This window comes from Lagopus leucura, unplaced genomic scaffold (assembly GCF_019238085.1).
Source record: "Lagopus leucura isolate 7727_CA_CO unplaced genomic scaffold, USGS_WTPT01 Super-Scaffold_100159, whole genome shotgun sequence".
NCBI classification, from domain to species: domain Eukaryota; kingdom Metazoa; phylum Chordata; class Aves; order Galliformes; family Phasianidae; genus Lagopus; species Lagopus leucura.
The window spans coordinates 11,674,396-11,702,072 of NW_024962335.1; the positions used below are offsets into that span (position 1 = coordinate 11,674,396).

The window sequence follows — 27,677 nt, forward strand, 5'->3', positions numbered from 1 at the left end:
GGGCAGGCCTTGCTCTTCTGGAACCTGCCAGCACAAGCAGCACTGTCAGCAGGAATCCCCCACCGGGACAGGGGGTTTGAGCCCTCCGTCTGTGAGACTCCACTGGGGCCCACCAAAACTGGCTGCAGACTCTCCCTGCTAAGGGGGAGGTGATTCTCGTACAACTTGCGTGCAGCCAAAGGAAGACAACTAGAGAAGCTGGACGCAGAAATAACAGCACCTATGAGGAGACTCGGTCAAAAGAATGAAATGGTGTGAGCTAGAGCTGGACCAGCGGGGACAAGAAGAAGCCACCACCCAAGAGAGGAAGTGCCAGGAAATTCTAAAGCAGCCACAAGAGACACAGCCTTCTCTCTAACCAAAACGGCATTTCTAACCATCAGAAGCCTTCTGAAGGCACCTCAAGGCACTGATTCAGAGGGTGTGAGCCATTCAAACAATTTAATAAAGCATCTGGGATTCCCCCAAGAATTGAGCCAAGCAGACTCTGTTTAGCAGACCAAGAGCTGAGCACATTACGGCTACAAAGGGCAGACTTGAAGCTTGCTCTCCTTTTCTGAAGCCGTGTTGGGAAATGTATTTTTACCACTGAGGAGTCGTCACTTCTGGGATCAAACAGAGCCGTGTGCACGGTACCTTTCACAGAGCTGGAACTCGCCCATAGGGAAGCGATAGCTCCAGCAGCTGGAGTCACTGTCTGAGGTGAAGACCTTCTCCTTGTGCTTCTCTGACTGGATGTGCTGCTGCCATTGCTTCTTGCTGTTGCTGTTCTTCCCGCAGAGCCAGCAGTGGTAGCCCATCTAATGGGTGCAGAAAGGGCAGAAGGCCAGTTAGTGCATCAATATTCACACTCACTGGCCTTCCTTATGTTGGCATCACCTCTCCCAATCTCCCTCCCAAGCATCCTGGATATTTGCCTCACTCTAAGACCTCACACTCTTCCCTGACACATCATCTTCTGGTCATTATGCTGCTGAAGGCAAGCAGAGGAGATGCTCTGAGTCTACCCACAGTTCAAGCTGACTGTGAGGCGCTCAGGCAGCACAAGAACCCTCAGGAGCACAAACTCTTTCCCCAGCCACCATTCCTGGGCTAAGGAGATACATCTGTCTTTGATTTTCTCAGGTCTCTGTGCTCCACACACAGCTCATCTCCAAGGTTCCCCTTCTTTTCTCACAGGCCAGCAGTGGTTTTCCCAGCTTCCCCAGGAGCAGGAATCCTGGGGAGAGGCTGAGCCCACACGAAACGCCTACTCACTTGAGGATTAACAGAAAAGCTGTCCAAAGCCTTGTTGCCCCAGGTAAATCCCCTCCCACCTCATCTGTGCTGCTCCAAGCTGTCCATTTAACCTACATCAGCACAGGCTCTTTCCCAGAAGAGCAATTCAGCCCCTGCTGGCTTATACCTGGAGCACTGAAGGACAAGGATGAAGGACAAGAGATTAGCTGTTTACCATGATGTCAGCATAGTCAGTGGGCATCTGGATCTGTTTCTCCCCTTCTCGCGAAGTGAGTGGTGTTCCCTCTCCAGGCTTCCCAGGATTGTGTTTCTTTAGCCACATGTCATAGGTCTGCTGCATATCTAGTACTGCACAAAGGCGACCCGTGAAGTCACTCAGACAACCTCCCGCACCGTGCACAAACTACAAGAAAAGGATGAATGGTGGGGCAACCCTTTCCTCCCCTCTCCAGTGCAGCAACTCCTGCCATCAGAGCTCAGGCCAGTGCTCAGCAGGCTCAGTGTCACCTTCCCAGGTAAGAGCTGTGGGCAGAGGAGCTAAATTTACACCTCCCCAGCCTGTCATGAGAAGCTGTCTTTTACGAGTCAAGGGGCACCCATGACAGCAGGTACATTCAGGAAGGACAGAAGGTGCCCCAAGATCCCCATGGACTTCACCCCATGAGGCGACTCTCCATCAGGCTTGATTCTGCTCGACCCCAGCAGGCATCTCACTGCAGCCACAGTGAAGGCAGGGGCTGGATTCGGATCCATCCCTTCCCTCTAAGTCTGCACTTCATCCTCAGTGCTCAAGGAGGAGGAAAGCCGATAAGCAAGCTGGCCACAGGAAGCACTAGGGAGGGGAGGAAGATCTAATGATAGCCTGCCCCAGAGTTCAAACCCTACCCAGAGGAGTGCAATCCATGTGTCTTGGTGCTTTTGGTTTAAAACCCATTTGGGATGCTGCTGAGAAATTTTGGCTGGAAGATTTGACTGCACATCTGCCTTTTCAAGATCAATTTGTGAGATAGGCCACAGAAAAATAAGAATTTGCAGATAACAGTGTGACGTTCTAAATGCAATGCATTAGTGATTAGTGATTACCCTCATTAAAAGGGTAATTGAAGAACTCAAGGTAATGGGGAATAATTAATGCAAATTGGCCCACACTGAAACAATGCTGTTGTTTGAAGATTCACCTTCATGCTCGAACAAACACATCCAGACTGGTCTGATGTGCTTAAAAAAGGCCCACTAACAAAAGCTCTTGAACCACAACAAACAATAGCATTTGGCACAGCAGAGAAAGACCCTCCATCCAAGCACAAAAACCAAATGACCGGAAATCCTTCAAGCTTATCAGCAGCTCCCACCAGAGCTAGGTAAGCACCTGAAAAACTGGGCATTGCAAAGAATCTTTTTTCCCCAGCTCGCCATTAGTCTGAACAAACAACGGATGACAGAGAGCTGACAGTCCCTCCACGAGTCCTTCTCTGCTCCCACGGGCACAAAGCTGTGTGGGATTCAGCTGATGTCAGTGCCACTGAAGCTTTTCTGGGGAACTGCCAGGGCAACACCTTGTCAGGAATAAGCCTGAACAGACCCTGCATCCACAGCCCACATTTCCCACACTCACTTTTGTTTTCCTTCATGAAGGTCCACATGTCTCTCTCCTCAGGACTATGGGCGAAGGAGCAGTTGCCCACATACTGGCATTTCCTGCCATTTTGTGCATGGATACATAACTGTTAAAAGACAGAGAGCAAAATTTAGCATCTGCGCAAACATTCCTTGCTGGAGGGGAAAATGGACTCAAAAAAACAATAAGGGTGTTAAACTGCACACAGGAGAAGTCACAAAACAGGACACATCATGTATCATTAACTGATGCTTCTTTTCCTCAAGCTCTCTATAACATGAAAGGTAAGATCTCCCTATAAACACAGAGGCAGCTCAGTTCAGCACCTGGCCTCTCTCTAAGTGCCCTTCCCACATGCAACTGGCCCTGGGGAAAACAGCAGGGACCAACCTGGACAGACCTAACAATATCTCCTGCTGGTCACACTGCTGGCCCCAAAGGTGACACGTTCTCCAGCCATCTCCAAGCAGGCAAAGATAGGCCTATGGCAACCTACTTTCACTGCGTGACTCACAACTCATGGGGGCCTCATCTCCTATTGCAGCAACCATAATAATCTCTTGCTGCCCCTTCCCAGCCTCCAGCAACAGGCCTTCAACTGGAGAGTGCCAAAGGCCTCACCTTCCACCTGGGCACGGATACAGGGGATCCCATGGGGCAGCAAGGAGAGGAGCTTTTCCTTTTTAGGGAGAAAGGAAAAGAAAGGGTGAGAGTGATAACTGTTTGCCATATTTGGAGCTGGGGGAAGAGGTTGGATATCTGTTGTCTTCCTCATAGCGTGAGGCTTTTTAGCTGAGTTCTTAGTTCAGCTTTCAAAACACAATTTGGGCAAATTTCACAACAGACAGCAGTCCAGACACAGCAAAGGCAGGGGTAGGCTTCTCCCCAGTACTCCATCTCACCTCTCACCCACATTGAGAAACCTTGACCCTAAGAGAAGCCTTAAACCTCATCTCCAAACCCTGTGCCAACCAGTTCTAGAGATGGTGACTGCATTAACAACAGCGACAGGAACTTGCATACGTGTGTAACTGAGTGTTTCAAATGAGTGCTGCTCCTTTTCCTGCTCCACCATTTTACTGGATGCATCTGAGATCTCTCTGCCTTCAGTTTGTCCTGCTCTCACACCTCAGTCAACATCACGTGCCTGCTTCCCAGACAGGTCTACAACAGAGCATGCCTCAAAGCACTGCACAATGGTGGGAGGAAAGGGGCACTTGGCTGAGCCATTTATGGGGCTTACATCATATTGCTGTGGGAAGTTGCGGATGGAAGGCAGTGGTCGGACAGACACCCACTTCTTCTTCGCTTTGGACATCACCAGCAGAACTCGACGTTCCTTTGTCCAACTAAGGAAGAGAGAATAAATCAGTCGAGGTAAGAGGAAGAGCAAATCAAAGCTTTGTTTTCCTCAGAGATCTCTTGAATATGGAGAGATGACCAGATCCTCCAGTTTAGCTTGTCCCTGCTGCTATCTACCTGCTCCTAGATATCATTGGTAGAGGAGTCTAAAGAAGGGTGTTTAGGAGGATTTCTCCCACTACTTCTTACATGTTTTCTGGGATACATCTTTTTGTAAAGCCACAAAAGTTTCCCCCACGTCTTGCGTGGCATCACCATGAATTACTAAACTGCGTTCCACCCTTTGACACAGCCAATTCTTGTGCAACAAGATCTGTAGAAAACATTTAGGAATATTTTCTGCTTGAAAGGTACAGCAAAAATGCAAGTCATTACAAGCACTGTCTTATGAACATGAAGTACTAATTCTCGGGCAGCATCAGCAAGTGATCACCAGGAAATACCCTGGGCAAAAGCCTCAGCTCTGTTCAGCAGCTGCACAGAGGTGTTATCTTCCCATTTTAAGAAGTAATCCTTTCCTTCTCACTTCCTCCAGCAACTCCTGCCTCTGTGTCTTTTCCATCAAAGGTCTTAACATTTGCGATAGCATGCTGAACTGTACCTATGTGGCTTGTGTTTTGGGAACTGATGTCCTATAAACCTTTCCATCCTGTGCTGCCAAGTTGCCTGGGTGAGAGGGGCCACAGTTTCCATGGCCCAATGGCCTATTTCCAGCCAATACTCCCTTTCTATCAAACCCAACGGGTTCCATGTACTAGGAGGTACAAAAAGATAAGACTTATGTCAGAGAAGAGCAACAAAAGCAATGAAAGGGCTAAGGAAACTAATTTAAAAAGAAGTACAACTCCTTGAATAATTGCTAATAGTGACATGCCAGACATCTTCAAACAGCACAGAGTACAAACAAGCGCAGAGCAGAACTATTTTAGTGACCTTGCTAAGGAGTAATGATAGCAGCTGGAGGAAAGGGAATTGCAGGAGCTGGACTGCAAGCACTAAGATTAAGAGTCTGGCTGTGATGCACCATGCACAGTGCTGGCAGCAGGTACAAGAAGTAATAAAGAGAGCTGGAAACTGGAAAACAGCTACCTGCAATGCTCACTATAAAATACCCTGAGGACAAAGAGGCTGCTAGGAAACCTTACAACCTCTTCCAACTATGCCAAATGAAGCCTTGGAGAATGTAAGAGGAGAAATTCCTGCCCTTCAGGAGGGGTGGGGAGAAGAGAAGGTTGCATTGCTCACCAGTGGCGGGCTTTGGCACTACAGTACTTGAGGTCTTTATCTGGCTCCACCAGCTGTCCATTCCTCCAGCACTGGCCACACACAAATTTCATCTGAAGGTCAAAGGTGCTCGATGTGGGAGCCCGGGGAGAAGCCTGGGGAAGAGAACCAGCACCTCAGGCAAGCAGAGCCAAAACACACCCCCTAAAATGCCACAGTGGCAGCTCCCAGAGCACCCATGTGCCAGAAACTAATTGATTAAAACAGAGACAGCCCAGCTCTCCTTCACCAGAGTTAGCTGGTGGTCATTGAAATACCAGATGGTAGTGAAACTAATGCTGGCTTCAGCATGATTTCCTGCATTTTGACTTCTGGCCAAGAGCACAGCCAGCCTGGCAACTTCCAGCACTGACCAGGCCTGACTGCCAAACCCCTGCAGCGTACCTCCATGTACAGACAAGCTCTGCAAGAGCTGCCCCAGTGCTTAATCCCTGCTTCCCCGCAGGGAGGACAACCCACATCCTCCTTGCTATGCACAGAGAGAGCTCTATTGCACAGCTTGAGGATCTCCTGGAGAGGAAGCCAGGCTGTGACACAAGGCAGGAGCTGCTTCTGGACCAAGAGGCTCATGTTACACGGGGCATTTGAAACACCAAAGTCAGAGTGGGGTCCTCTTGTTAATACTTTTTAAAGCCATTTCTGGGCAGATTTCCATCCCTCATAGTGCCCTTACTACAAGTTTCACAGGCAGTCAATTACAATCTCTGGATAGAGGTACAACCATAAACACCCACACTTCATATCCTCTCAGCCACTTAGCTTAATTGGCCTTCTACTTGTCATCATCACAAGTGGACGCTTTGGGATTATGACCAACAGATTGTGCAGGAAAAAACCCAACAACCTAAGCAAGTCCCATATCACCACTGTCTTGCATTATCTCAGCAAATCTCTGAAAAGTCATTTAAACTTTATACCATCACTGATGGACACAATGCTAGTGTCTCCTGTTCATTGCCAAACCAAAGACCAAACCTGACTGCAAGCCAGCAGCTGTGGGCACAGGTACATGGAACATCCTGGTGATGAAACCAACCATGAAGCACAAAAGTGGCAAATCAGTAAGCAGCTCACTAGCTGCTAACCACACAAGCAGCCCCCACACCTGCCATGCCTTCACTTCTGATCTCAAGCATCTCATAAGGAACAGACAAACAAGCAGCATCCCAGAGGAGCTGGCTTCTGCCAGCAACAGCAGTTGTGTGGATCCTGCACGCATCATCTGGCAAAAGGAAAGCAGCAAATGCAGGGTGGTGCAGAATCAAAGCATCTCTCAGGAAACACTACATAAGCTACTGGTTACCACTCTGCATCTGTCAGACCCAGACTTACAAAGCAGATGTGGCAGACAGAGGCCCTCTGGCTCTGTGAAAAGCTATGCAGAGAGGTAGCCTTTGCCCATGCTGACTGCAAGGCTCTCACTGCTAAAGGACTTTTGGAGAACCACCATCTCTATTGCAAAGCAGTGTTGATTCTGGCCTACTTGCCTGTAAGGTGGCCTTTCTGGTGGCATCTGTGATGTGACTTGTTCATCTGTTGGTCTTCACTGATGCTGGTGACCACCAAGAACACATTAAAGTGGCCAGCTGCAGGATGAACAGGGTTGAGGTCTGGGATATCATAGAAGGCAGTAAGGTGTCTCGCTCTCAAATGTGGCAATTCAACAGTAGTTTTAATCTCCATTTGGTGTTCAAAGAAAATTACAGTTTGCCACTGACCCACCATACCTATGGGGCTGAAATAACACAACAGTACTGCTGGAATACTGGCTTTTATCAGCCCAGTGCTATCTGCCATATAATCTATCAGGCAACACATTCTGCAGCACAGCCAGAAAGCTCAACTCAAATCTACTGAACCAGCAAAAGGAAAAACCGAGTGGTTCCAGAAGTCACAATAGATTGAAGAGGGAGAGAACATGTTTCTCAGGTAATTCTGGTGCACTAGGCTGCTTTTTCAGAAATGCATGATGAAATGAAGCCCTATGCATTTCTTCACGGGAGTCTTGCCAACTGCTGGTCACTAATCCAGTGGGCATGTATGCTCCCAGGGGATTAGGAGTAAAACAAAAATCAAAGCTGCTGCTGTTGCCGCTACACGATTGTATTTGTAAAGGCAAGACACATACCTGGCAGGCTGCTGATAACCAGCAGTGTGGAAATTAGTATCACATGAGGCTGTAGCAGACTAAGCCAGACAAAAGTGCCTCCGGCTGTGGCACCACCCCTTGTTCTAAAGCCAGACAATATAGTGTTAGCTATGCACTATGGCAACCAAATAAATAGAAGTCTTTGGCACAACAGTTCTCCACTTGAGGATTTGCAAAAAGCAAAGCCCCAGCACTGCCATGCATGTCTCCCAGCTACAGGAAGTCTTTTCAAGTCATAAGAAAATGCTATCTGGAGGATCCATGTGCCCTTGGGGAACACTACAGCAGCCCGGGTTACTCAGTCACCTGAGTGAGCTGTATTTAGGCACAAGTATCCCTTATGACAGCAAGGGATGATCCTTTCATCTCCCTGCTGAAGTTGCTAATTCTGGGGTCAGTTTGCATGGCAGTTCTGCAGCTGGCCAGTGGGATGAAACAAAACAGCCCACAAGAAACAGAAAAAACGAGGGCTTAAACCCCTCAGCTCCTGGGGTGCACTGGGAGTTGAGGACTCCCAGCTACCTACAACCGTCTCTCCTGATGAATGACTGCCTCTTCCATCAGCAGCCACAGGGCTTATTCCCACTGCAGCCTCCATACGAGCTCCCTGCCAAGTGTTCAGCAAGAAGTGTATCATCATATTCCATTTCTTACTAGATCTTCATCACAGCTGCCAGGTGCCTGTATGCTGCCTGCCTTTCTTTTTCACAACTGGATAGGACTCAGCTGCTGTGTCCAACTGGCTGCTGTGACAAAACTGCTGCAAAATCCCTGGGAAGATCATTGCTTCCATTGACCGGAGGGCACCAGGGCAAGCATGGATCACACTGGACGATGGGAAGAAGAGGTCTGCTTTTACAGTAATCCTGGGAAGTTGTCTTTGCCAGGAGGCCAACTTCAAAAGCTGGAAGGACACTGAGAAAACTATGAGTCACATTAGCCTGCTTGAACTGGGGAACATAATAGCAAAAGAAAACATCTCCCAACAGATACATTATTCCTGCCGCCAGGGTCTTCAGCAGCAAGACTGTGTCTCATCCCAGAGCAGAGCACTCTGCCTGAATATGTGCTGATGCCCAAGCTGTGGTCTGCTACTGCAAACAGAGATGTCTGACTGACTTGACTGTCTCCCTACCCTGTGACAAACTGCCAAGTCCTACAGATAATTGATGGTGCCACTAGTAAGCACATTCTGACTGTACCAACAAGGCTGCTGCTTCACCTCTGAACAAACTGAAGTCCTGGAAGAACTCAGGGTAAATCCAGCTCTGCACCAGGCATGTGTGGGGCACAACCAGACTTTGTATTGACCATCAGTATGAAACACTGCCCATAGAACCCAGAAAATGAAGCTCTCTGCCCATCCCCTGATGGCTGTTGTAACAGGTGCTGGCATTTCTTTTTCTCAGTCTCTGCCCCTGCAAGCCCCAGCAGCCAGAAATGAAACCCTTACTCAGCATGTAGAGCTCACATGCTTCAGTGGACATGCTCTGACCATGCCTTGCATACAGCTTATTCTAACAGCAGCACCTCCAGTGAATGGTGAACATGATGTTGCAAGGCTTCAAAAATACAGATGTCCATTGATATTGTTTTACCCCAACATTATACAGAGAATGACAAGGCAGAGCTTTCTGGATAACACTGGCAGCTCCGTTGCAGGCCGGAAAGAACCAATCACTAGACTTCATTCTCCATGGGGCAGGGACTGCCGAGATAAATCTAACTACTGTCACAAACTGCTGCAGATTCATACTTAGTTTCCTCCCCTGTGGAGATGCAGATATCTGTCTCCACCTCTATGCCAGGCTAGAAAGAGAACATAGGCAGCTCTGTCTGATGGAACCATTCAGATTTTTCACTTCTCACATAATACAGATAGTAAAAACTTATCTCATACCTTCAGAACCAAACATACAGTTTCCTGACAGGTTAGAACAAGTTACTTAGGCAAGTCAGGCAGCTTTGGGAACTAGTGACCTTGGTTACTCTTGACTGCTGCTTCCCACTTCTCAGTCAGCACGGCACCCTCTTCCCCTGTCATTTCAGACCATGACAGCAGAATATGGATGTATGTTGCTGAGCATTTCCTCAAAGATGACTCCATCTCACGCAGCATAACCAGTAGATATTTGGGCATACAGCATACTGAGACCATTACTGCAAGTCACTTGAGTCTTTCCTAGTGGGATAACCCATGCTGATCACAGCCGCTTTTCCCAGCATCAGCACCCTATGGCCTTCAGAATACTTCTGGTGGCTTGTGATGTAGCCAAAAAAGCTGCTGTACACCATGTGAGCGACTCAGACCTCTGTCCTACAAAACATTTTCTTCCAGGATGCTCAGAAGCTGTATTCAGTAGTACAAGGAGACTCCTGGAGGGAGGTCCCAAACAGAGGTGAATCACCCTTGCCCTGGGAGTAAGGGACAGGCCAAGTAGTGATGGGTTTAGGCCTCCACAAGGGGAAGAAAGCTGTCAGGTGGGAATGAAATGGATTCACAACACATTCTCCATCATTTTGCAGGGGAGAGGATTGTGCCTACCCTTGAGAGCTTGCTAGGAGGCATAACATAAATTTCACCAGATTTATCTTTTGAAGGTAACCAAGGAACAGAAAATCACTGTTCTAATGACAGAAAACTGCTTTAGTTCAATCTCAGGGCTAGGAATTAACCTCACTAGGTGGGCTCTGCTCCTGTGCTACAGAACACCTCCTTGAAGGAATGAGAGGGTAAGGTGGCACCACCCATAGCCAGTGAACTGGAATAAAGTAAACAAAGAGGTGTTCTTTGTTTGAAACACCTCTCCAGAGAAATCTCTTGGCTGTGCTTCAAGTGCAGCCAAAGACACCTTTTCCCATACTGAGAGACTGGTGAAATAAAGCAGAGACAAAGCTCACGTTGTCCCCCTGTCAAGGTGCCACCAAGGTCTCTGACCAGCCCCAGCAGTACCTAAACCACAAGTTCCACACACTCCCGTGTTAAGAGTAACCCCATGGATCATGAGTTGTTTCTTACAGTCCTTCCAGATTGCCATAACATCCCTTGGCCACTAAAGGGCAGCAGGACATCTTTGATCCCCACTCTGTGTGGACAGGACCCCCAAAGTCTCTTAGTTTCACTAGCAAGATGTTGCAAGAAGCACCATTCTCTGTGTGTTGCCCTCTCTGCTCTGAGGGCTTTTCTCCACCACTGAACTGAGCAGATACCATGCTGATAAACAAGATGCAAAGATCATCACAAGCACTGCAAAACAGAAAGCTCACAGCTGTCCTCCTCCTCTGTGGCCAGCCTGGTTTGCTGAGACCTGCTAGGCACATGGCATAGTAGTGGGAGGAAAAGAGAGAAAAAGCGCTGGAACAGTTAGGAGCAACAAGCCTGAGATGCACCTTACCATGTTGTTGGTTGGTTTGCTGGCATGTGCCTCCATCTGTTGCCAGTACTTCTTAGATTCCTGCACAATATCTTCGTGGGTCATTCCTGGGAACAAGAAGGAGGAGACAGGACTGAGCTACTCCACTATGGCCAACAGAAGAGAGGGAGGGAGGGCTGGCAGAACTTCCAGCACTGGGGCTTAGGAATCCCCTGTGTGGCTAACAGCTCCCAGCAGTCCACCAGGAATGCCAGCAGGTGGGTCATGAGGGAATCCAACACCACCATAGAACCTGTTCAAAAAACAAGGTAGGGAAGGACTCCAGCACTCTCAAGCCAACCAGACAAGTGGGAAGAGTTTGGTCTTCTGAGCATAGTCAGATCTGGCATTCTTCTCAGACTGTACAAAAAACCTTGACGCTGCCTCCAAGATGCTGATTCTTGACTAGGGATCAAGACCTTGACCAACACCAAATCAACAGATCTACTCAAGGCTCTAAAGATGACATTTTGTTACTGCTGATCCATTAATCCCTGCTAGGATTAATTAGCCTGCTACATACTTCAAATTTAGTGTTCATCAATCAATAAGCGAAGAAAAAAGCTGAATTTCAACAGTCCAGCCAAAGTTGAAAGGAAAGATCAAAAGCGCAAAACCAACAAAGAAACAGCTGCTTCTCCTTCAGCAAGAAAGGATCTGCAAGGTTTCAGGAATCACAAATGCATCAGCCAAGGAGAAGAAGGGTTGGTTAGACTTTATCTAAGGAATTAGCTCCTGGCCAACTCAAGGGTGAAGTAACATCCTCTGTCAGCACCAACCAGATTAGATTGCAATTCTCAGAGAACTAAACATTAAAAGAAAAGTATGGAAGAATAGGAGCTGGCTGGTCAGTGTGAGAACCGGCTCCATTAGAGATAAGCCATGTTATTTAAGTGCTGTAAAGACCTAAAATATCTGTCAAAACAAACTGAAGTATCTTACTACTGCTAGTTGAGTGCAACAAGTGGGATGCTGAGGACGGCCTTGGTGTAGTACTCCCAGCCCAGAGGGCTTACAAAATTGTTTTGCTTTTACCAACAGCTTCTATTATCAAAGCTTGGTGCTCTGCAGACATGCTATATGGACATGATCTCCGATTTGGGAGTCAGCATGTTCCAGAAGATAAGGGCCAGCAAACACAAGTTTTCATCTCAGCTTAGGTTGTGTGCAACTTGGGTGAGCCACAGTACACTTGACCTCAGTTTCCCCATCTGTGATTTCAGCTATCCAGATCCCCGCCAGACAATAATACTACTGTTTGTACGGGGTTTGGCCAGTATTAAAGGACTTTCTCCAGGAAGTTTTGCTGAGGCCTCTAAAATGGCAACTGCTGCCTAGCTGGTACTCCCAGATCAGAGCTGTTGTAGATTTTTTCCTTATTAGCCATAAATCCCAAAAGACACTAGGTAGAGTTAGTAAAACTGCAACTCTCTCTCTCATGTCTAAGCAGTCCAGAGCTGGACACAGCCCTGATCTACACTTTGGGGGCAAAAACTACAAAGCTGGGAAAACCACAGGGAACAGTTAATTCACTGCACTGGATCTGGCAGAGAAATGGCCAAAGGAACCTCCATCATCTCCATTCTTCACTCCTGCACTGATCCTTGGCATGAAGAAACAGCAGGACAAAGATATACAGCTCCTGTCAGAAGGCTGAATTTCAAATAACTGCCTTCTCCCACTCCCAGAAATCTGAACTGAACAATATGGTCTAGAAATGTAGTGGTTGGAAAACACTCCCAGATGTGAAAGAATGTTTTCTGATACAAAGCATGAACTGTCCCAAAGAGAAACTCTGGGAAGCAAAAGGTGATCAGTAATGCTGATTACTTTTAACACTTCAACATTCTTTTGCAACATCACTAGTTAACGCAAAGGCTCTGATTTCCAATGACAGAAGAAGATAGCAAGGTATATCTGTGAATAGCCACACTGAAGAAAGAAGCAGTCCTTGCCCACCCACATTTTCAAATCATGGGAACCTTCACTCTGTAAGTGCCATCCATTTCCCCATGAACAAAGCCACATGTTCTGTAAAAGCTCAAATGGCTGTGAAATGCAACAGCCTACTGGTTTCAAATGCAGGCTGCTACGAACAATGGATGCTCCCTTTCTATTTTTGCAGAGCACTTGGTGCCTAAATCAAGATCTCTGCTCCAAGGCTAAGGCCTTCTCAGAGACTGGTGACAACCACTGTTCACCTGTTGCCTTAACAGGGATTGTATTTTAGAGAGGTAATAATCTACCACTCTAGAACAGGCTCATATCCACTTCTCTGCAGAAATATCAGAAAGATTCTGGCTGTCCTGTTGTTGGAAAAGATAAGAACAAGCACAAGACTTACTGACCACTTCTGCAGCTAAACTCTTGGTTTTATCTCCTCAGCTTCTCTTTTGAAAGTGACTGGATGCAAAAAAAAAAGCACTTTTTTTTGCAAAAAGCAAAAATCAATTTCTTCTACAGGCAGAAGAGGAAGGAAGAAGGAAAGAGAGAGCAAGGAGACTTCTAAAAATAAAAAATAAAAATGAGGTGAGGTAAAGAGCAGGATGCTTGAATACTAGAGTGCTCAGAGTACTACACAGTATCATGAGCATTTAGTGGAGTAATCCTGCATATGATTCACAAGCAGCACATCATCTTAGAAACTCTAGTGTTTAAACTTTTTTTTTTCCTGTGGCCATGAGTAAGTGAAGACAGCTGGGCAAAATGGAGATGGCATTTGCCACAGTATGCTGCTTGTTCTCCACTGTCCTTCATGAGCCAAGTCAAGGCTAAGGACTGCATGAGCAATAGTGACAGAGAGTTGAACAGTAAACTGAGTTAGTTGCCTCCAATTACATCAAAGAATGGTAAAGAAAATTTAAAACATGTTTCCTCTCTAAAGCATTCCCATTACCAGGCTGGATTCTGCACTAAACAAGACCCTGTGGCGAAAAAACATCCAGGCAACTTTGTGGGTGGACCAACATCTACTCAGTTAACAGGAGAGCAGCAAGAAAAACCCTCCAGCATCGTCAGGGAGGAGTGAAAATGCCAGATGTGGCCATGTAAATGTATGAGTGATCTGAACATAATTCCTGTAGTAGCCTCTTCAGACGTCCATCATCACAGCCTTTCTGGGAAACACCAAGAACCTTATCACTTCACACTGTTGGTGAATTTGTTCAGAGAAATTAGAGATGTGCCAGATGTTTATTCCAAGTCCCAACTGCTATTTAGGATTTTCTGCAGGATTTATACATCAAAACACCTTTGAAGATTCAATTCTACCTAACAATCATTTCAACTTATATAGCTGGTCCCAAAGGAAAAGCTCCCTGGTCTGCAGTTTACAGTAGCTCCTGTAAAGGGACAAGGGCCAAATAATCTCACAGAACACCTTGGCACTATTTTCTGTGTCTCTTGAGGAGAGAGATTAAGCATAGGCACAAGTGAGCAACAATTTCCCAGCACTTCCACATCACCTCCTTCCCCTCTTAACTGGCTCCAGGCACATGCTAGAAGAAACTAAGATGTACACATCACCAGTCCTGCACCAAGCCACACTCACCTGAATACTGCTGCAGCAGCCAGACCTTGAGCTCAATGAAACTATGAGCAAAGTGGCAGCTATCCTCACGCAGGCAGCCGTAGCGCACCTCGTGCCGGCACACATCAAACTGAAAGTGTTCCTGGAACTGTCGGATCTTGGAATATTTCAGGGATGTGGAACGTACGATGTGGACCAGACACCTACAGCCAGGCCAGAGAAATGTGAGTCATCAGAGCACCAATTCTCCTCCCGCTCCTCCTTACATCTGGTTTTCGTCCATTTGACTGAACAGGCAAAGGACACAGAAGATCAGCTCTAGGAGATCAGGAGATGCGAACACCTGAGAAACCAAGTTGCTGCCCTCTCAGCCAGTCTCAACTCTAGGCAGATATTTGCAACCTCCTCAGCTCATGGGTGATGAGTTCAAATTCAAAAATCCACTTCAAAAACATGCTGCTAATATACAAACTCCTCCGGCTCAACAAAGTTCCTCAGCCTGCCAGGAGCCAGAAGGGGTTGTATTACTGAGTACTTGACATGCTTCTTATACTTGTTTTCCTAAACATTCATTATAAGCCAGTCAGAGGCAGGATCCTGAGCTAAAGGATCGTTGGCTTGACCTTTATGTAAAGGCCAGACTCAAAAGACAAGTTAAGTCAATGGAAATCTCAGGTTGACTTCAAAAGGGCTTTGCTCATGCTTCAAATCCCTTAGCATCAGCAGCAAACATGGAGGGAGAAGCATGTAGCACTACTGACCATACTTTGAGCTGGCCTACATACAATTGGAACCCGTCAGGAACAAAAAAAAGAAAGAGACCATGGGGTTGGCATTCAACTGGTTGGACATCTGAGAGATTGTTCCCATCAGTGCAACCAACATTCACTCACTTGTTGTCATGGAAACTGTGTTTGGCAGAGAGGTTGGAGCAGACAGATGGCGTGTCCTTGGTCCCTTTGCTGATAATCCGGGGTTTGCTGTCAAAGCAAATCTGAGAAGAGAAGAATTAGCATGCTGGGAGAACCTTATAGAGAAGTAAACCAGAACCACTTGGAAGGGGAAGAAGAACCAGAGCCAGCCTATTCTAATGTTCTAACTTTGAACAAGCCTGGTGAAAACTTCATGGTAGGACATTAGAATAAAGTAAGCAAACTTTTGGAAAAGCTTCAGGACAACATTTTTGGCTTATTTTCCACAGTATTTTCCACTGTGGTTGGAAACATTTTGGTCAGAGCCACATATTCTTTTCCAGTTGGACAACAGAGCAAGAACAAGGAGGAAATGAGGAGAAATAGAAGGGGAAAAAAAAAAAGAAAAAAAAAAAAATCACACAACAGTTACAGCTAAGAACATGTTTCTTCACATATTACAATGACAACTCAGGGAACTCTATGCTGCAGTGTGTCAAAGGGGTAAGAGCTAATTTCTAACTGACCAAGGCAGTCGCTCAATACAAAAAAAAAAACTCTTTGAAAGGGTAGATAATAGCAGGACAAAGGTAAATGGTTTTAAGTTGAGGGAGGGAAGATTTGGGTTGGATGTCAGGGGGAAGTTCTTCACTATGAGAGTGGTGAGGTGCTGGACCAGGCTGCCTAGAGAGGCTGTGGATGCCCTGTCCATCCCTGGAGGTGTTTGAGGCCAGATTGGATGGGGCCCTGGGCAACCCGGTCTAGTATGAAATGGGGAGGTTGGTGGCCCTGCCTATGGCAGGGGGGTTGGAGATTCGTGATCCTTGAGGTCCTTTTCCATTTTGTGATTCTGTGACATTCAGTGGAAAGTTGCTGCATTGTGGGATTCTGATTTTTAAAGCAGATGGATCCAAATTACACTTCAAAACAACACCTCAAGACAGAGGAAGAGGAAAGTGGTCCCATGTGACTGTGTGCACCTCAGGCAGCTTGATGGGTGAGGAAAACTACCTCACCCTCATCCTACATGGCTGCATCCATTGCTCACTGCCTTTCTGCATACAGGGCACTGGCTGGGACGTATGGTCCTGATCCACACAGAGGAGAAGCTGAAGGGGCCCACTCTCCCCCACCAGCTCTGTACCTCACAGAGGAAGGTGAAGATGCCTTGATGTTCCTTCAGGAGCTTGGCAATGGTAAGGTTGCTCTGCTTGATCCCACCTAGTGGGTCAAAGAGGAGGTCACGGTTGAGAGTCCCCTTCCTCTCCTCCGTCCACACGTCGATCTCTTCCTGGTGGTACGCGAAGGTGCAGTTATCCCCGTACTTACAGTCCTGCTTGTTAAGCATATCTACAAAGCAACAAACAGCACACACCACCACACAGGGAGGGCGGCCCAGTCAGAAACTAAGTTCTCTTTTGTCTCCTCCCACTGCCCACACCTCACAAGGAGCTGAAAGCAAGAAAACACAGAGTTAAAGAAAAGACATCTCCCTCCAAGTTTGCTTACACCAAGGCATTCAGAAAAGTTAATGCAAACTTCTAAGTAGTGACAATCTCAAGAAGATCTCAAGAAGATCACAATCTGCTGTGGAAACTGGAGACCTGCTATAATGCTATGCTTGGTCAGGGACAGACTGAAATTTAACTGACCCCTTTTAAAGCCAAACCAGATGAAGTTCTCCTAGCAGCCCACCACTGAGGAGCTCCACTATCTTGGAGCTCTCTCCCCCACCTCATTGGGTGCTTTCCAATGACACAGCCTCAGGGACCATTCCAGTCACATTAAATGTGACCCAAGGGATGGGTCAGAGCAAAGGAGCTTTTCCCTAGGCCAAGCCATGTGGCTGCTAGGTAGGTTCCCAGCAAAGCCTGCATTAGGGTAGCTCCAAGCCCTTGGCTGTGCACAGAGCCACACTATGCCTTTGCAACTCTTTTCCTGCTCCACCACTTTCTTCACTGCCCATTCTCCACAGCATGGGAGTTCATCTTCTTTGACTGCACTGGACCTTACAGGCTGTGGGCTACTGATGGGACAGGAAGACCTCAGGGACAGCAGGCAAGACCAATTGGAAGTCGTTTTCCAGACCCCCTGGCCCACACCTTACAACCCCTTCCCAGCCACCAACATCTCTATCCCCACCCCAGATCACCTTTGCACAGGTAATATGATCCTACAAAGTTGGTTTTGGTTGGGCGAGGACGGATCCTCTTCCAAGTCTTGTCTTCTGAGTTCTTCAGCCGGCCCAGCAGGATGTCTCGCTTGCATTTATGCTCCAAGCCTTCTCGATAGGTGTAATCACCAGCCTTGGGGCCTGCAGCGGAGACATCCATCAGCCTCTGTCCATCAGCCAGGAGAAAGGCAAAGCTTTATCATGGCCAATGCTGTGGGTGACAGAGGAAACACATCACCTGTTTTAGGGTAGCAGATGTGACAGGCTTGTTTGAAGACATGGGTGGATGCCAGAGGGTTCTTCACCAGCAAGGCTGTGTTGGGTATTACTGGTTCTGGCTGGGACAGCAGGTGCTCGGTGACTTTGGGCACAGCTGGGTGACTCACTCCTCCAAGGCTGACCTGTACAAAAACACACACACTTCTCTTCTAAGCTTTGCAGCCATATGGCTAAGAGAACTCTGTAACCTCACACCTCACTCCAGTCACTCAAAAAACTTCCTCATCTTCTTCCTCATCAAAACATTCAATTCTGAAATGACATTTCCTGAAAAGCTGCATGTAACTTTTTCAAAAATAACGCAGCGCGATATGATCACCGCAAGGACAGATCTCTTTCTCTCTTGGTAAGGGGCACCAGTTTTCTACCATGAGACAGAACAGAATGTCCACTCACTCATTCTCATTCCATCCATTACAACCAACTCTCAAATCAACCCCACCGCTACCTGGAAAAAAAAAAAAGGATCCACTTATCAGTGAGTCTTTGGAATTAATCTGAGGGCAAAGATTTTGTTCTATAGCTATGTAACAGGCACAGCAGGTGAACAGGAATCTAAGAAGAACAATTTGTATTCCAAATTTGCTAACCATCGGCATCCTTTTCACCCAGGACTGGAGACATTGGATAGGAACAGAGCAACCAGGAAAAGCTGTCTGACGGGGGAAAGAGGAGTAAAGAACTACACTACTCTTCAGAAAGCCTGGATTACTCTGATCCATAGTTAAGAGGCTGCAAGATACATTAGCACACTGGCCTCCTTGATCCCCCGTTGATCCTACAACCTAGGTCACACCAAGTTTACTTTGGCAATATGCAGAACTGCAGATAAAAACAAAGGCAGAACAAATGTCTTCCTCCTGACTCTGGGAAAATCCTTCCCCGCCTTGTCACAAGGTGGGAGGAAATGCTCACTGGGTCAGGTTAAAAAGAGGGGCCCAAATTACCTACTTCACCCACGTCACTACTACCTTGGCTCCAGAGCACCTTGGGACATCAGCATGGGGGAGCGGCTCACTCACCACGGGGGATGGTTTTTGGTTGCCAGGTGGATGTCGCAGTTCCTGAGGGCTGGTTTCTTCTGGGCCAAAGAAGGGAGAAAAAACAAAACCATTTCACTTTCAGAGGTAGTTCTGCTCACAGAAAGACAAACACATGCCAGCAAAATCACTTTGCTTTATTCGTAACATTTTATACCTAAATCCCCCATGTAAGTCTTGGAAAAGCTCCAGGAAAGGCCTTCATGTCCCCAGAACTATAGTGAACTCAACTCTGTGCCACTGAGCTCTGACATTTTTAAGGTGGCAGCTCTGGGGCAATCCAATCCTTAGGTAAATCAGCGTGTTGAAGTGCTGACTGGCCAATCTCTGTTCTTCAGAAAATATTTTTGCTAACCAAAATATACTGCATTAGAGCAGACAGCCTGAAGAAGAAGCCTGTCATCCCTCATGGGACAGGTGGAAACTTGCTTTTTGCCCACTGATCTCCACAGTTTGGCTCCTTATTATGTGAGAGTCCAGTACTCAAGGCAATGGGATGCTTACTGTTCTGAATCCAGAGATGGAAGGACCCACCTTGGCCTTTACCAGTTAGACCAGTGCAAAAATGTCCTATCTCATTTAAAAGTCACCAGAATTTTGCTCATTTGGCCCCAAATGTCCAACAGTCACTAGGGAAGGTGGAGGAAACATTTTATAGTCAAGTAAATTGTGCCAAGGGAGGTATCCTGGATACCAAGCCATAATTAGACCTCACTCGTCTTCATTAAACATCCTGTGTTCCTTTCTCCTCTGAGATTTCATAGCATTCACATGCTAGCTATCTGGAATTATGCACCTACAGCCCTCCTTATAACTCCTGAGCTAGACATACCCAGCTGCTCTGCTCAATACAATTGCCTGCCCTCTTCAACATTTGCATTCCCGTTCTGAAGCACTGACAAAGACAGCTAAAGGACAGACCTCAGCACTGAAGGAAACAGCCGTGGCAAGCACAGGAAAAGAAGAACAAAACCCTGTCAGCCCCACACCTACCGATGGCAAAGGAGTCCAAGGCATCCAGCGACCCTCTGCTTGTCCCAAAGGAATCCAGGGCATCGAGACGTGAGTCTGTGTAGGGGAGCAGGTCCAGGGAATCCAGGGAATCTAAGGTGGAGCCACCACTTCCCCCGGGTGGGGGCTCGAAGGCATCCAAGACAGAGGAAGAGGAGAGCTGTTTGGTGGGATCCATCACCAGGCCAAAGGAGGCAGGTGGCAGCGGGGTGGAGACAGGGATGCTAGCTGTCACAACTGGAGGAAGCAGCGGAGTTCCCCCTGGAAACACGGGGATCAGCTGGGGCATCTCTGTTGGCAGGTTGGTGGGAATGGTGCCCTGGACCAAAGACTTTGGAGATTGAGAAGGGAGAGGATAAGCAGCGTATTAGAAACAAGGAGAAGGGAGTGTCTGAACACAGACAGAGCCAACAGACTCCCACTCAAGCATGTGCTGCATTATCTGAAGCAGAAGGACACCCAGCAGCTCCATCCGCCTGCAGACCTCCCACAGACCTGCCCACCTGTCTGCAACACACGCAGTCTGGGTTGAGGTCCCTGAGGAGGTTTTGGGGCACCAGAGCTCATCAGCTCACAAAGCAGAGCCCTGCACTGGGCACCTGCACCAGTTCAGGTTGAGACCTAGCACAGCTGAATACACACAGCACCAAGGTTAGGGTAATGACCATTACTCTTGGCACCTCTCAGCAGAGCTTTTTGCCTCAAGTTCCTTCCTGCCCGAATGTGGTTATATTGCTTCCAGATCAAAGCTGACTCACACAACATCTGCACTACTGGCAACTAAAATCCAACATAAGCATCAATTTGATTGTTTCTACAACATGGAGACCTGTGCAAAGAGCTCTGGCTGAATGCAGCCAGCAAATCACTGTGTAAAATACATCCACTGCACATGTTTCAACTCACTCATGTCTACCCTCAGGCCTGATTCAAATCCACAAACACCAGAGGCCAGGGAGAAGACTGTGTTAGGGGGAGGCCACTGAGGGTCAGCTGCATAAAGCTGCACACAGCAAAGCAGGCTTAAAGAGGAGCTCTTTAGATACTCACAAGCCAGTTGCAGAAACAAGCAAAAGAATGAATGAGTTTTGCTAGAGGAAGAGCTAGGAGGAAGAAGTGACAGAAAGAGAAGCAGTATACATATCTGTAGGCTCTAAGGATCTATTTGGATCAAGCGGCAAGGGAATTATGCAATGTCCACTCTTACTAGAGGGTACGGTGAACCCTCAGCGAGGGAATCCAGGAGGGAGTCCAGTTCTTCCCCAATTATGTCCCCATCTGTGAAGTCCTCCACACTGTCAGGCACTGGCAGAGACACGGACTCTGGAGATGGGAGCAGGCTAGCAGCAGGGAGCGAGCTAGGCAGGCCCTTTGCATCTGAATCTGAGTGCAAAGGGGACAGCCCCTCGCTCACGGGGATGGGGGTGGCCACAGGAGCTGGCAGGCACTGCAGGTCCATAGAGCAGTCTGTGATGGAGAAGAAACAGAGACAGTCAGTCACCCAGGAGGGTGCAAGCAAAGCACAGCCTGGCAAAACCATTACATCAAATCACAAACACCAAGTATGTCCTGTTCTCAGAGAGGAGGGGCTCTGGTCTGCTCTTACTCTTTAATATTTGCTCTCAGTCTCCAATGGCTCACTGATGGCTGAAATATACCCTACAGGCCAGTGCACAGACTGGCTGTCAGGGTGTATCAAGCAGTAACCAGGACACCACAAAGCTGCTGGTTGACCAGCTACTGAATTTGCTGTGTCTGGGACAGAAGGCCAAGGGCACATAATCTGATTCCTGTAGAACCCACCACCTGGTGTTTTCTTTAATGTTCCTCACCAAGGCACTTTGCAGAGACCACTGCCTTCTCTGCTCCTCGGAGCTCTGTCACCCCAGAGACTTGCTTATTCACACAATCTCTCTAAACCGTCAGGCATCCTGGATGGCAAAAGATAAAACCACAGGGTCCTGCTGGGACAAGCCAGAGATCTGAAGCTCACATCACATTGTGTTAAAAATGTGTCCCTTAAAGTCCTATCAGACTCACTCAGCTGTATTTACTCAAGAAAATTCCCTGCTCTTCTATGCTTCCTGATATCTGCAGGTGGGACGATGCTCCCCACACTCTCCCCAAAACACCTCAGCACCAAACATCCCCTTAGAAACTTGTGTGCATAAGTGTTGGGGCAGGAAAGAGGCAGGGATTTTTCCTAAGGTTTCCTTACTGCTCTGGTACCCTATTGAAAAGGTAATGTGTTCCCATCACGCAAAATAAACCTCTGTTAAGTGAAGTTAAAGAATACGTGCTTGTAACCTTACAGAAGAGCAATATATTCTCCAGAAAAAAAATAAAAATAAAAATTAAAGGTTAAAAAAAAAAAGTTCAAATGTTAGAAATTCAGGAAATGAAGTAATACATTTGCAGCTCTCAAACCAAGCACCCAAACTACCTTAATTCTGCCCCTGTGCAGATGTCCTGCAATAAAAGAAATCAGAAAAAGGTGCTGCCACCTCCATCCATACAGCAGTGGCTGCACTGTACCTATCATGGTCTGAAGCTATAAGCAAGGGAAAGTTTGGAGGGAATGACAACAGCTTTCATTAGAAGGACTGATAAGCAAGGAAAGAAACTTGACAAGTTTCTGAAGATCCCACCCCTGCCCACTGCTACCTTTCCTTCTGGAGTTGGGAGCAGCAGGACAGCAGCTGAGGTTGCTGTACAAAGCACCACAGGCCAAGCAATGACAAAGGAATGGCGAGGGGGGAATAGCAAGATACTGGTCCCTCTCCACAAAACTCATTCATGCGATTAAAGGACAGCACATGTACTTGATGGGCTCCACCACACTTTTTCAGCATTGCAGCTGGACTCAGCCACCACAGGCAGTGGAGTGGTTCAAAGGAAGGCTGTAAATGCCCTCGGTTACACAGGAAAAGCTGTTCCTCAGATCAGGCCTGGCTCCAACCCCCATGCTTCCTTTGCGAAGGATTCTCTCAGTTCAGTTCCCTTTGGTGCAGACCCTCCAGCCATGCTTGGGAGCCAGCCATTCAGCTTTCCTTTGGTGCTGTCCTCATTGCTGGTAGTGCAGCCAGATTTCCCTCAGCACAAAGGGACAGCTTGTCCCTTCCCATTTTTCAGATGTTTTAATCTGGAGTACTGTCAAGATCCCTGTGAAGGCCAACAAGAAGTTCAGGACATGCCGTAGGGGCCAGGGACACATGCAGGGGGGAGTAAAAGGGTTCACAATGATACAGCCTCAAGGGATTTACAAGTTCAGACCTTCTCCAAGAGGGAAATGCCCTCATATGTCCTAACAGATCCCAAACTCTGAAAAACTGAATATGCAATCAAAAGGCAGAGACAGATAAGGGCTGTCCCACAGATTGGTACGGGTTAATGGGAAGAAGAGCAAGGAACCAAGAGATCCCACGCAGAAAAGCAGAAAAAATGTCTGCTCCTCTCTCTCTGACTACCCAAACCCTCTCCTCCTTCTGGCTCCTCGCTCCCATTCCATTCCATCCTATCTCTTCCCTTCCCTCTCCTTTCCCCACGACACTCCCATCCACTGAGTTTCCTCACCAATCACCATGTCCATATCCACTCTCTGCCTAGAAAGCTCATGCACTCCCTGTGCCCACTTTAACATTTGCCCCAACTTTAAAAAACAAAAACTATAAACCTTCCTTGATGAACAGAGCACACGTACCCCCTGCCTTCCTGTGCCACTGCTCCAACACTACTAAGCCACATGTATTATTATGAGTTTATTGAGAGTCTTGTCCATTCCTTTCCCTGAGCTTCTACCAAAACTAGCAGAATATGTTCCCCACTTGGGAGCTTCCCTGGGCATTGCCTGTCCCAGAGAGGTGAAGAGAGTTCTTTTAAGAGCCCTGTTTCTCATTCTGCATCCCAAAAAGCAGTTGCTCCTCCATGCATCAATTGGCCAAAGGCAATACTGAGCCACATCTGAGCCATGAGATATACAGGACAGGGCTGAGTTAATCAGTTGACTTCAAGGAGGGAGGGCTGTCAGGAGTTTGCATCTAAAAAAAAAAAAAAAAAAAAACAAAAAACAAAAAACCAGAAACCCAACCCTCCCCCCCAAAAAGAACCAGAACAACACAAAACCACCCCAAAATAACACCAACAAAACCCCCTAACAGCCTTGTGGGTTTCACTCGAGGCACCTGGCACTCACAGCTCTCCTAATGGCACGCCAATCTCAGGGCAATGGAGAACACATCATTTCAGTGATTTTGAAAAGATCTAGCAGAAAATGTTCTCTCTGCCTGAGCTGCAGCAAAGCTGGCATGCTGCTTCTGCACCAAGCCCTGACGAGACAAAGAGCCTCCTGGTTGCAGCCACTCTTCACTCTGCAGTGAGAGCCCAGCTCATCTCAGCACAGCAAATAACTGAAAAACTCTCCATGTTTTGAGGAACTGGGTCTCATGCCTGCACGCAGCATTCTGAACCAGAATTCAACAGGGAACTAACAAAATAGACACCAGAGCACCCTGATTATAGAAAGACACTAATTTCATAAAAAGAGCGATAGCTATCTGCAGCATTAAGCCTGCACACTTAGTGCTGCAGCTACTTTTCAAAGGAACAGAGACTGAAACGTTCAGAGGCCAGCACACAACAAAGGGCAAAGCATGCAGCCAGCCTTCCTACAGGGGAAGAGTTAAGGTCACTTGATTCTCAGCATGAGAAAAGCAACCCTGTGGCCCTCACTCTGCTCCTCCTCTGTGCCTAAGGCAGCACAAGGCTCTCCCTGGGTCCTTCCCAACCCCCTATTTTGAACTCCTCCACCTCAGTGTCCTGGAGGACAACACGTGCTTGGTGCACAGACAGTTGCCTACAACCTTAACTTTATCTAGACTGTTTTGTCTGGGAGTAACAGAAGAATCTCAGAAGCTGCGCCAAGGTCAACGTTAAGAAAACAGAACTGAAGGAAGCTGTGTACATCAGCACACCCTTCTAATTCCTGGAGATGTCCCTTGCTGGGCCTGGACAAGAAGCACAAGAAGTTTTTCTGAATGAGGTACTAATAAGCAAATAACTGCTCAGCCTCTTTTGCCCTTCATGACAGTGCCTCAATAACTGACTGCAATATGGAAGATAATGGGGGAGAACTAGTTAAGGTAACAGTCCCATATGCTCCTGCTTCCCATCATCTTTTCTTCCTCCTAGGTATCAAAGTCAGGAGCACACAGAGAGACACAAATGCAGACCACAAACCTCTCAGGCCTGCCAGCCTGGTCAGGTACCACATTGACACCACAAAAATCAGAGAAGAGAAATATCTTTACCTGTTTCGATATCATCAATCGACCCCAAACCATTGGAAGTGGTCTTCAGAGGGCAAAGGAAAGAACAGAGAAATTATCACCAGAACTTAATCTTCGAAAAAGATATTCTCAATTCACAGAGTAGACCTTCTATTACTCCTAAACACATCAGGCTCTTTATTTTTCTTTATTGCAAGTGCAAGAACACTTCAGTGCAAGAACAGTAAAACCACAAAACTTTAAGAGTGCATTCATCCAAAACCTATGCACTTTCACCTCCAGCAGTGGACAAGCTTTGTTGCTGCAAAGGAATACCAACTCTGCATAATGCCCAACCACGTGAGCAAATCTGTATATAGAATTGGGTTTTTTCCTGTGTGGGTGAGAAAGAATACTGTGTCCCAAGTCCCAGCACAAACCAGTCAGTCAGCCCTGTGCAGAGAGATCTGATTAGCCTGGTCTGACACAATGTTCCTTCTCTTAGTTCACTTTGCAATCTAATAACCACAAACTTTTACAGCAAACTCAAAACAGGAAAAGGTTTCCACAAAGACAACTGCTGACACAAAGCTTCAGGCAAGGAATAAAATAAGCCCCAAATTTTAGAGTAACGTAAACAGATGCAAGTATGCGTGCTTTAAGTTTAAACTTACAAAGGCACAAGTAAAGCACTGCTTTCTAGATACTGCATCTACTGCAATAGTTTACACAATTTCTGATCTTTGCAATATTTCAATTTCTTCAAGGTTTACAAATGAAAAACTAGGCACAACTATGCAAGAAAACTGACTCACTCTCCTAGAAAGATGTGAAGGCAAGTCTCTGCACACTGGCAGGTAAACTGGTTCTTTAGAATCCCACCCTGTCAAACAAAATGTCAATTGCTATGGTTTTATACTTCGCTTGCTTTAAGGAGTAATGTGAAATACCAGACAGCCTGTAAAAACATCAAGGCTTTTGTCAGCTGGTGGTGGAACAAAGAACTCAGCAATTTCTTATATTGTGGTTCAATATTTGTGCAGAGCTCTGCTCAAGGATCTCCCAGGTCAAAGGACAATACAAAGAATAACAAACTGTGCATGTACCTTGCTCACTTCTGGACAACAGCACTACACTGCTTGATTTGACCTCTATTTCCTCAGCATCTGCATTTCCTGATCTTTACTTAGTGTAGTCCTAACTATGTAAGAACCTGAAAACTGAAACTTATTTAAAATACAAAAGAAGAAAACCATTCACAATAACCATGAAAAATAACCATTGCCACTGATCTGTTGACAGTAAAAATGCTTTTACCAGAAATATTTTCAAAGAAATAAATTTCTTTAACAATATTCCTTATAAAGGTTGTCCTGGTTTTGGCTGGGACAGTGTTGATTTCCTTCTTAGTAGCTTGCTCTAGTGCTGTGTTTTAGATTTAGGATGAGAATAATGCTGACAACACATTGATGTTTCACTGGTTGCCAAGCAGTGCTTTCACTAATCAAAGACTTTTCAGCTCCTTGTACTACGCCACCAGCAAGAAGCAGCTGGCATGGGACAGAACCAGGAGAGGACACAAACTGGCCAAAGGGATATCTCATACCATGTGGTATCATGCTGGTATCATGCATGATATGATGCATGGTATCATACCACCATGTGGTATCATGACCAGTGAAACTGGGAGGAGGTGACATGAGGGGCTGCAGCTGCTTTCGGGACAGGCTGAGCATCACTCAGTGGTGAGTAATTGCATCATGCATCACTTGCTTTTTATATTCTTTTATCACTATTATTATTTTCACCTCCTTTTTCTGTTCCATTATACTGTCTGTCTCAGTCCACAAGTTTTTACCCTTTTTTCCAGTTCTCCTCCTGATCCTACTGGTAGAAGGAGTGAGAGAAGAGCTACGGATGCTTAGCTGCCAGTGGAGGTAAACCACGACAAAGGGGAATACACTAATTAGTATATTTAAATTCTAAAAGACAGCTATCAATGCATATGTAAATAAAGCTCAGAAACATTCCAGTAGCAATCCATCAACATTAATAACTAGAGGATGCCAACTGTACCTGATTTGACAAATTGATGGACGTGCCGTTACTGAGTAGAGAGAATGTTTCCAATTCCTGCTGCAAGAAGAGAGATGTCTTAGAACAGAGACAGCCCATAAACACTTGTAAAATTGGTAAAGCTGGAGTATGATACAGTTTTTCTTTCAGGCACTGTCTAGAAATAAAAGCTAGCCCAAAAGCATAACTCCGTGACACAAAGGTAGTTTTATGAACGCTGGCAGGGCCACACATTTATTATGGACACCTCAGTGTCACCTCAGTATTTACTAAACACCTAACATACAATGCATGGTCAGGAAGCTAACATTATTCCTAAAAACCAAACT

The 27,677-nt window shown here is 46.7% G+C and overlaps 1 protein-coding gene across 1 annotated transcript in view; it reads right to left on the reverse strand.

Moving 5' to 3' along the window:
• The window catches only part of ZC3H7B (zinc finger CCCH-type containing 7B), a 41,689-nt gene that overhangs the window by 494 nt on the left and 13,518 nt on the right, over nucleotides 1-27,677 (reverse strand). The window contains exons 7-23 of the mRNA XM_042889940.1: nucleotides 27,349-27,408; nucleotides 25,315-25,357; nucleotides 21,216-21,475; nucleotides 19,991-20,339; nucleotides 18,980-19,038; nucleotides 17,917-18,079; nucleotides 17,658-17,819; nucleotides 16,650-16,855; nucleotides 15,488-15,588; nucleotides 14,616-14,797; nucleotides 11,048-11,133; nucleotides 5,465-5,598; nucleotides 4,101-4,206; nucleotides 2,855-2,963; nucleotides 1,454-1,587; nucleotides 637-800; nucleotides 5-24 (exon numbers count right to left, since the gene is read on the reverse strand). Of these exons, the coding sequence (XP_042745874.1) occupies nucleotides 5-24; nucleotides 637-800; nucleotides 1,454-1,587; nucleotides 2,855-2,963; nucleotides 4,101-4,206; nucleotides 5,465-5,598; nucleotides 11,048-11,133; nucleotides 14,616-14,797; nucleotides 15,488-15,588; nucleotides 16,650-16,855; nucleotides 17,658-17,819; nucleotides 17,917-18,079; nucleotides 18,980-19,038; nucleotides 19,991-20,339; nucleotides 21,216-21,475; nucleotides 25,315-25,357; nucleotides 27,349-27,408 (2,338 nt within the window). The remainder of the gene's footprint in view (nucleotides 1-4; nucleotides 25-636; nucleotides 801-1,453; nucleotides 1,588-2,854; nucleotides 2,964-4,100; nucleotides 4,207-5,464; nucleotides 5,599-11,047; nucleotides 11,134-14,615; nucleotides 14,798-15,487; nucleotides 15,589-16,649; nucleotides 16,856-17,657; nucleotides 17,820-17,916; nucleotides 18,080-18,979; nucleotides 19,039-19,990; nucleotides 20,340-21,215; nucleotides 21,476-25,314; nucleotides 25,358-27,348; nucleotides 27,409-27,677) is intronic.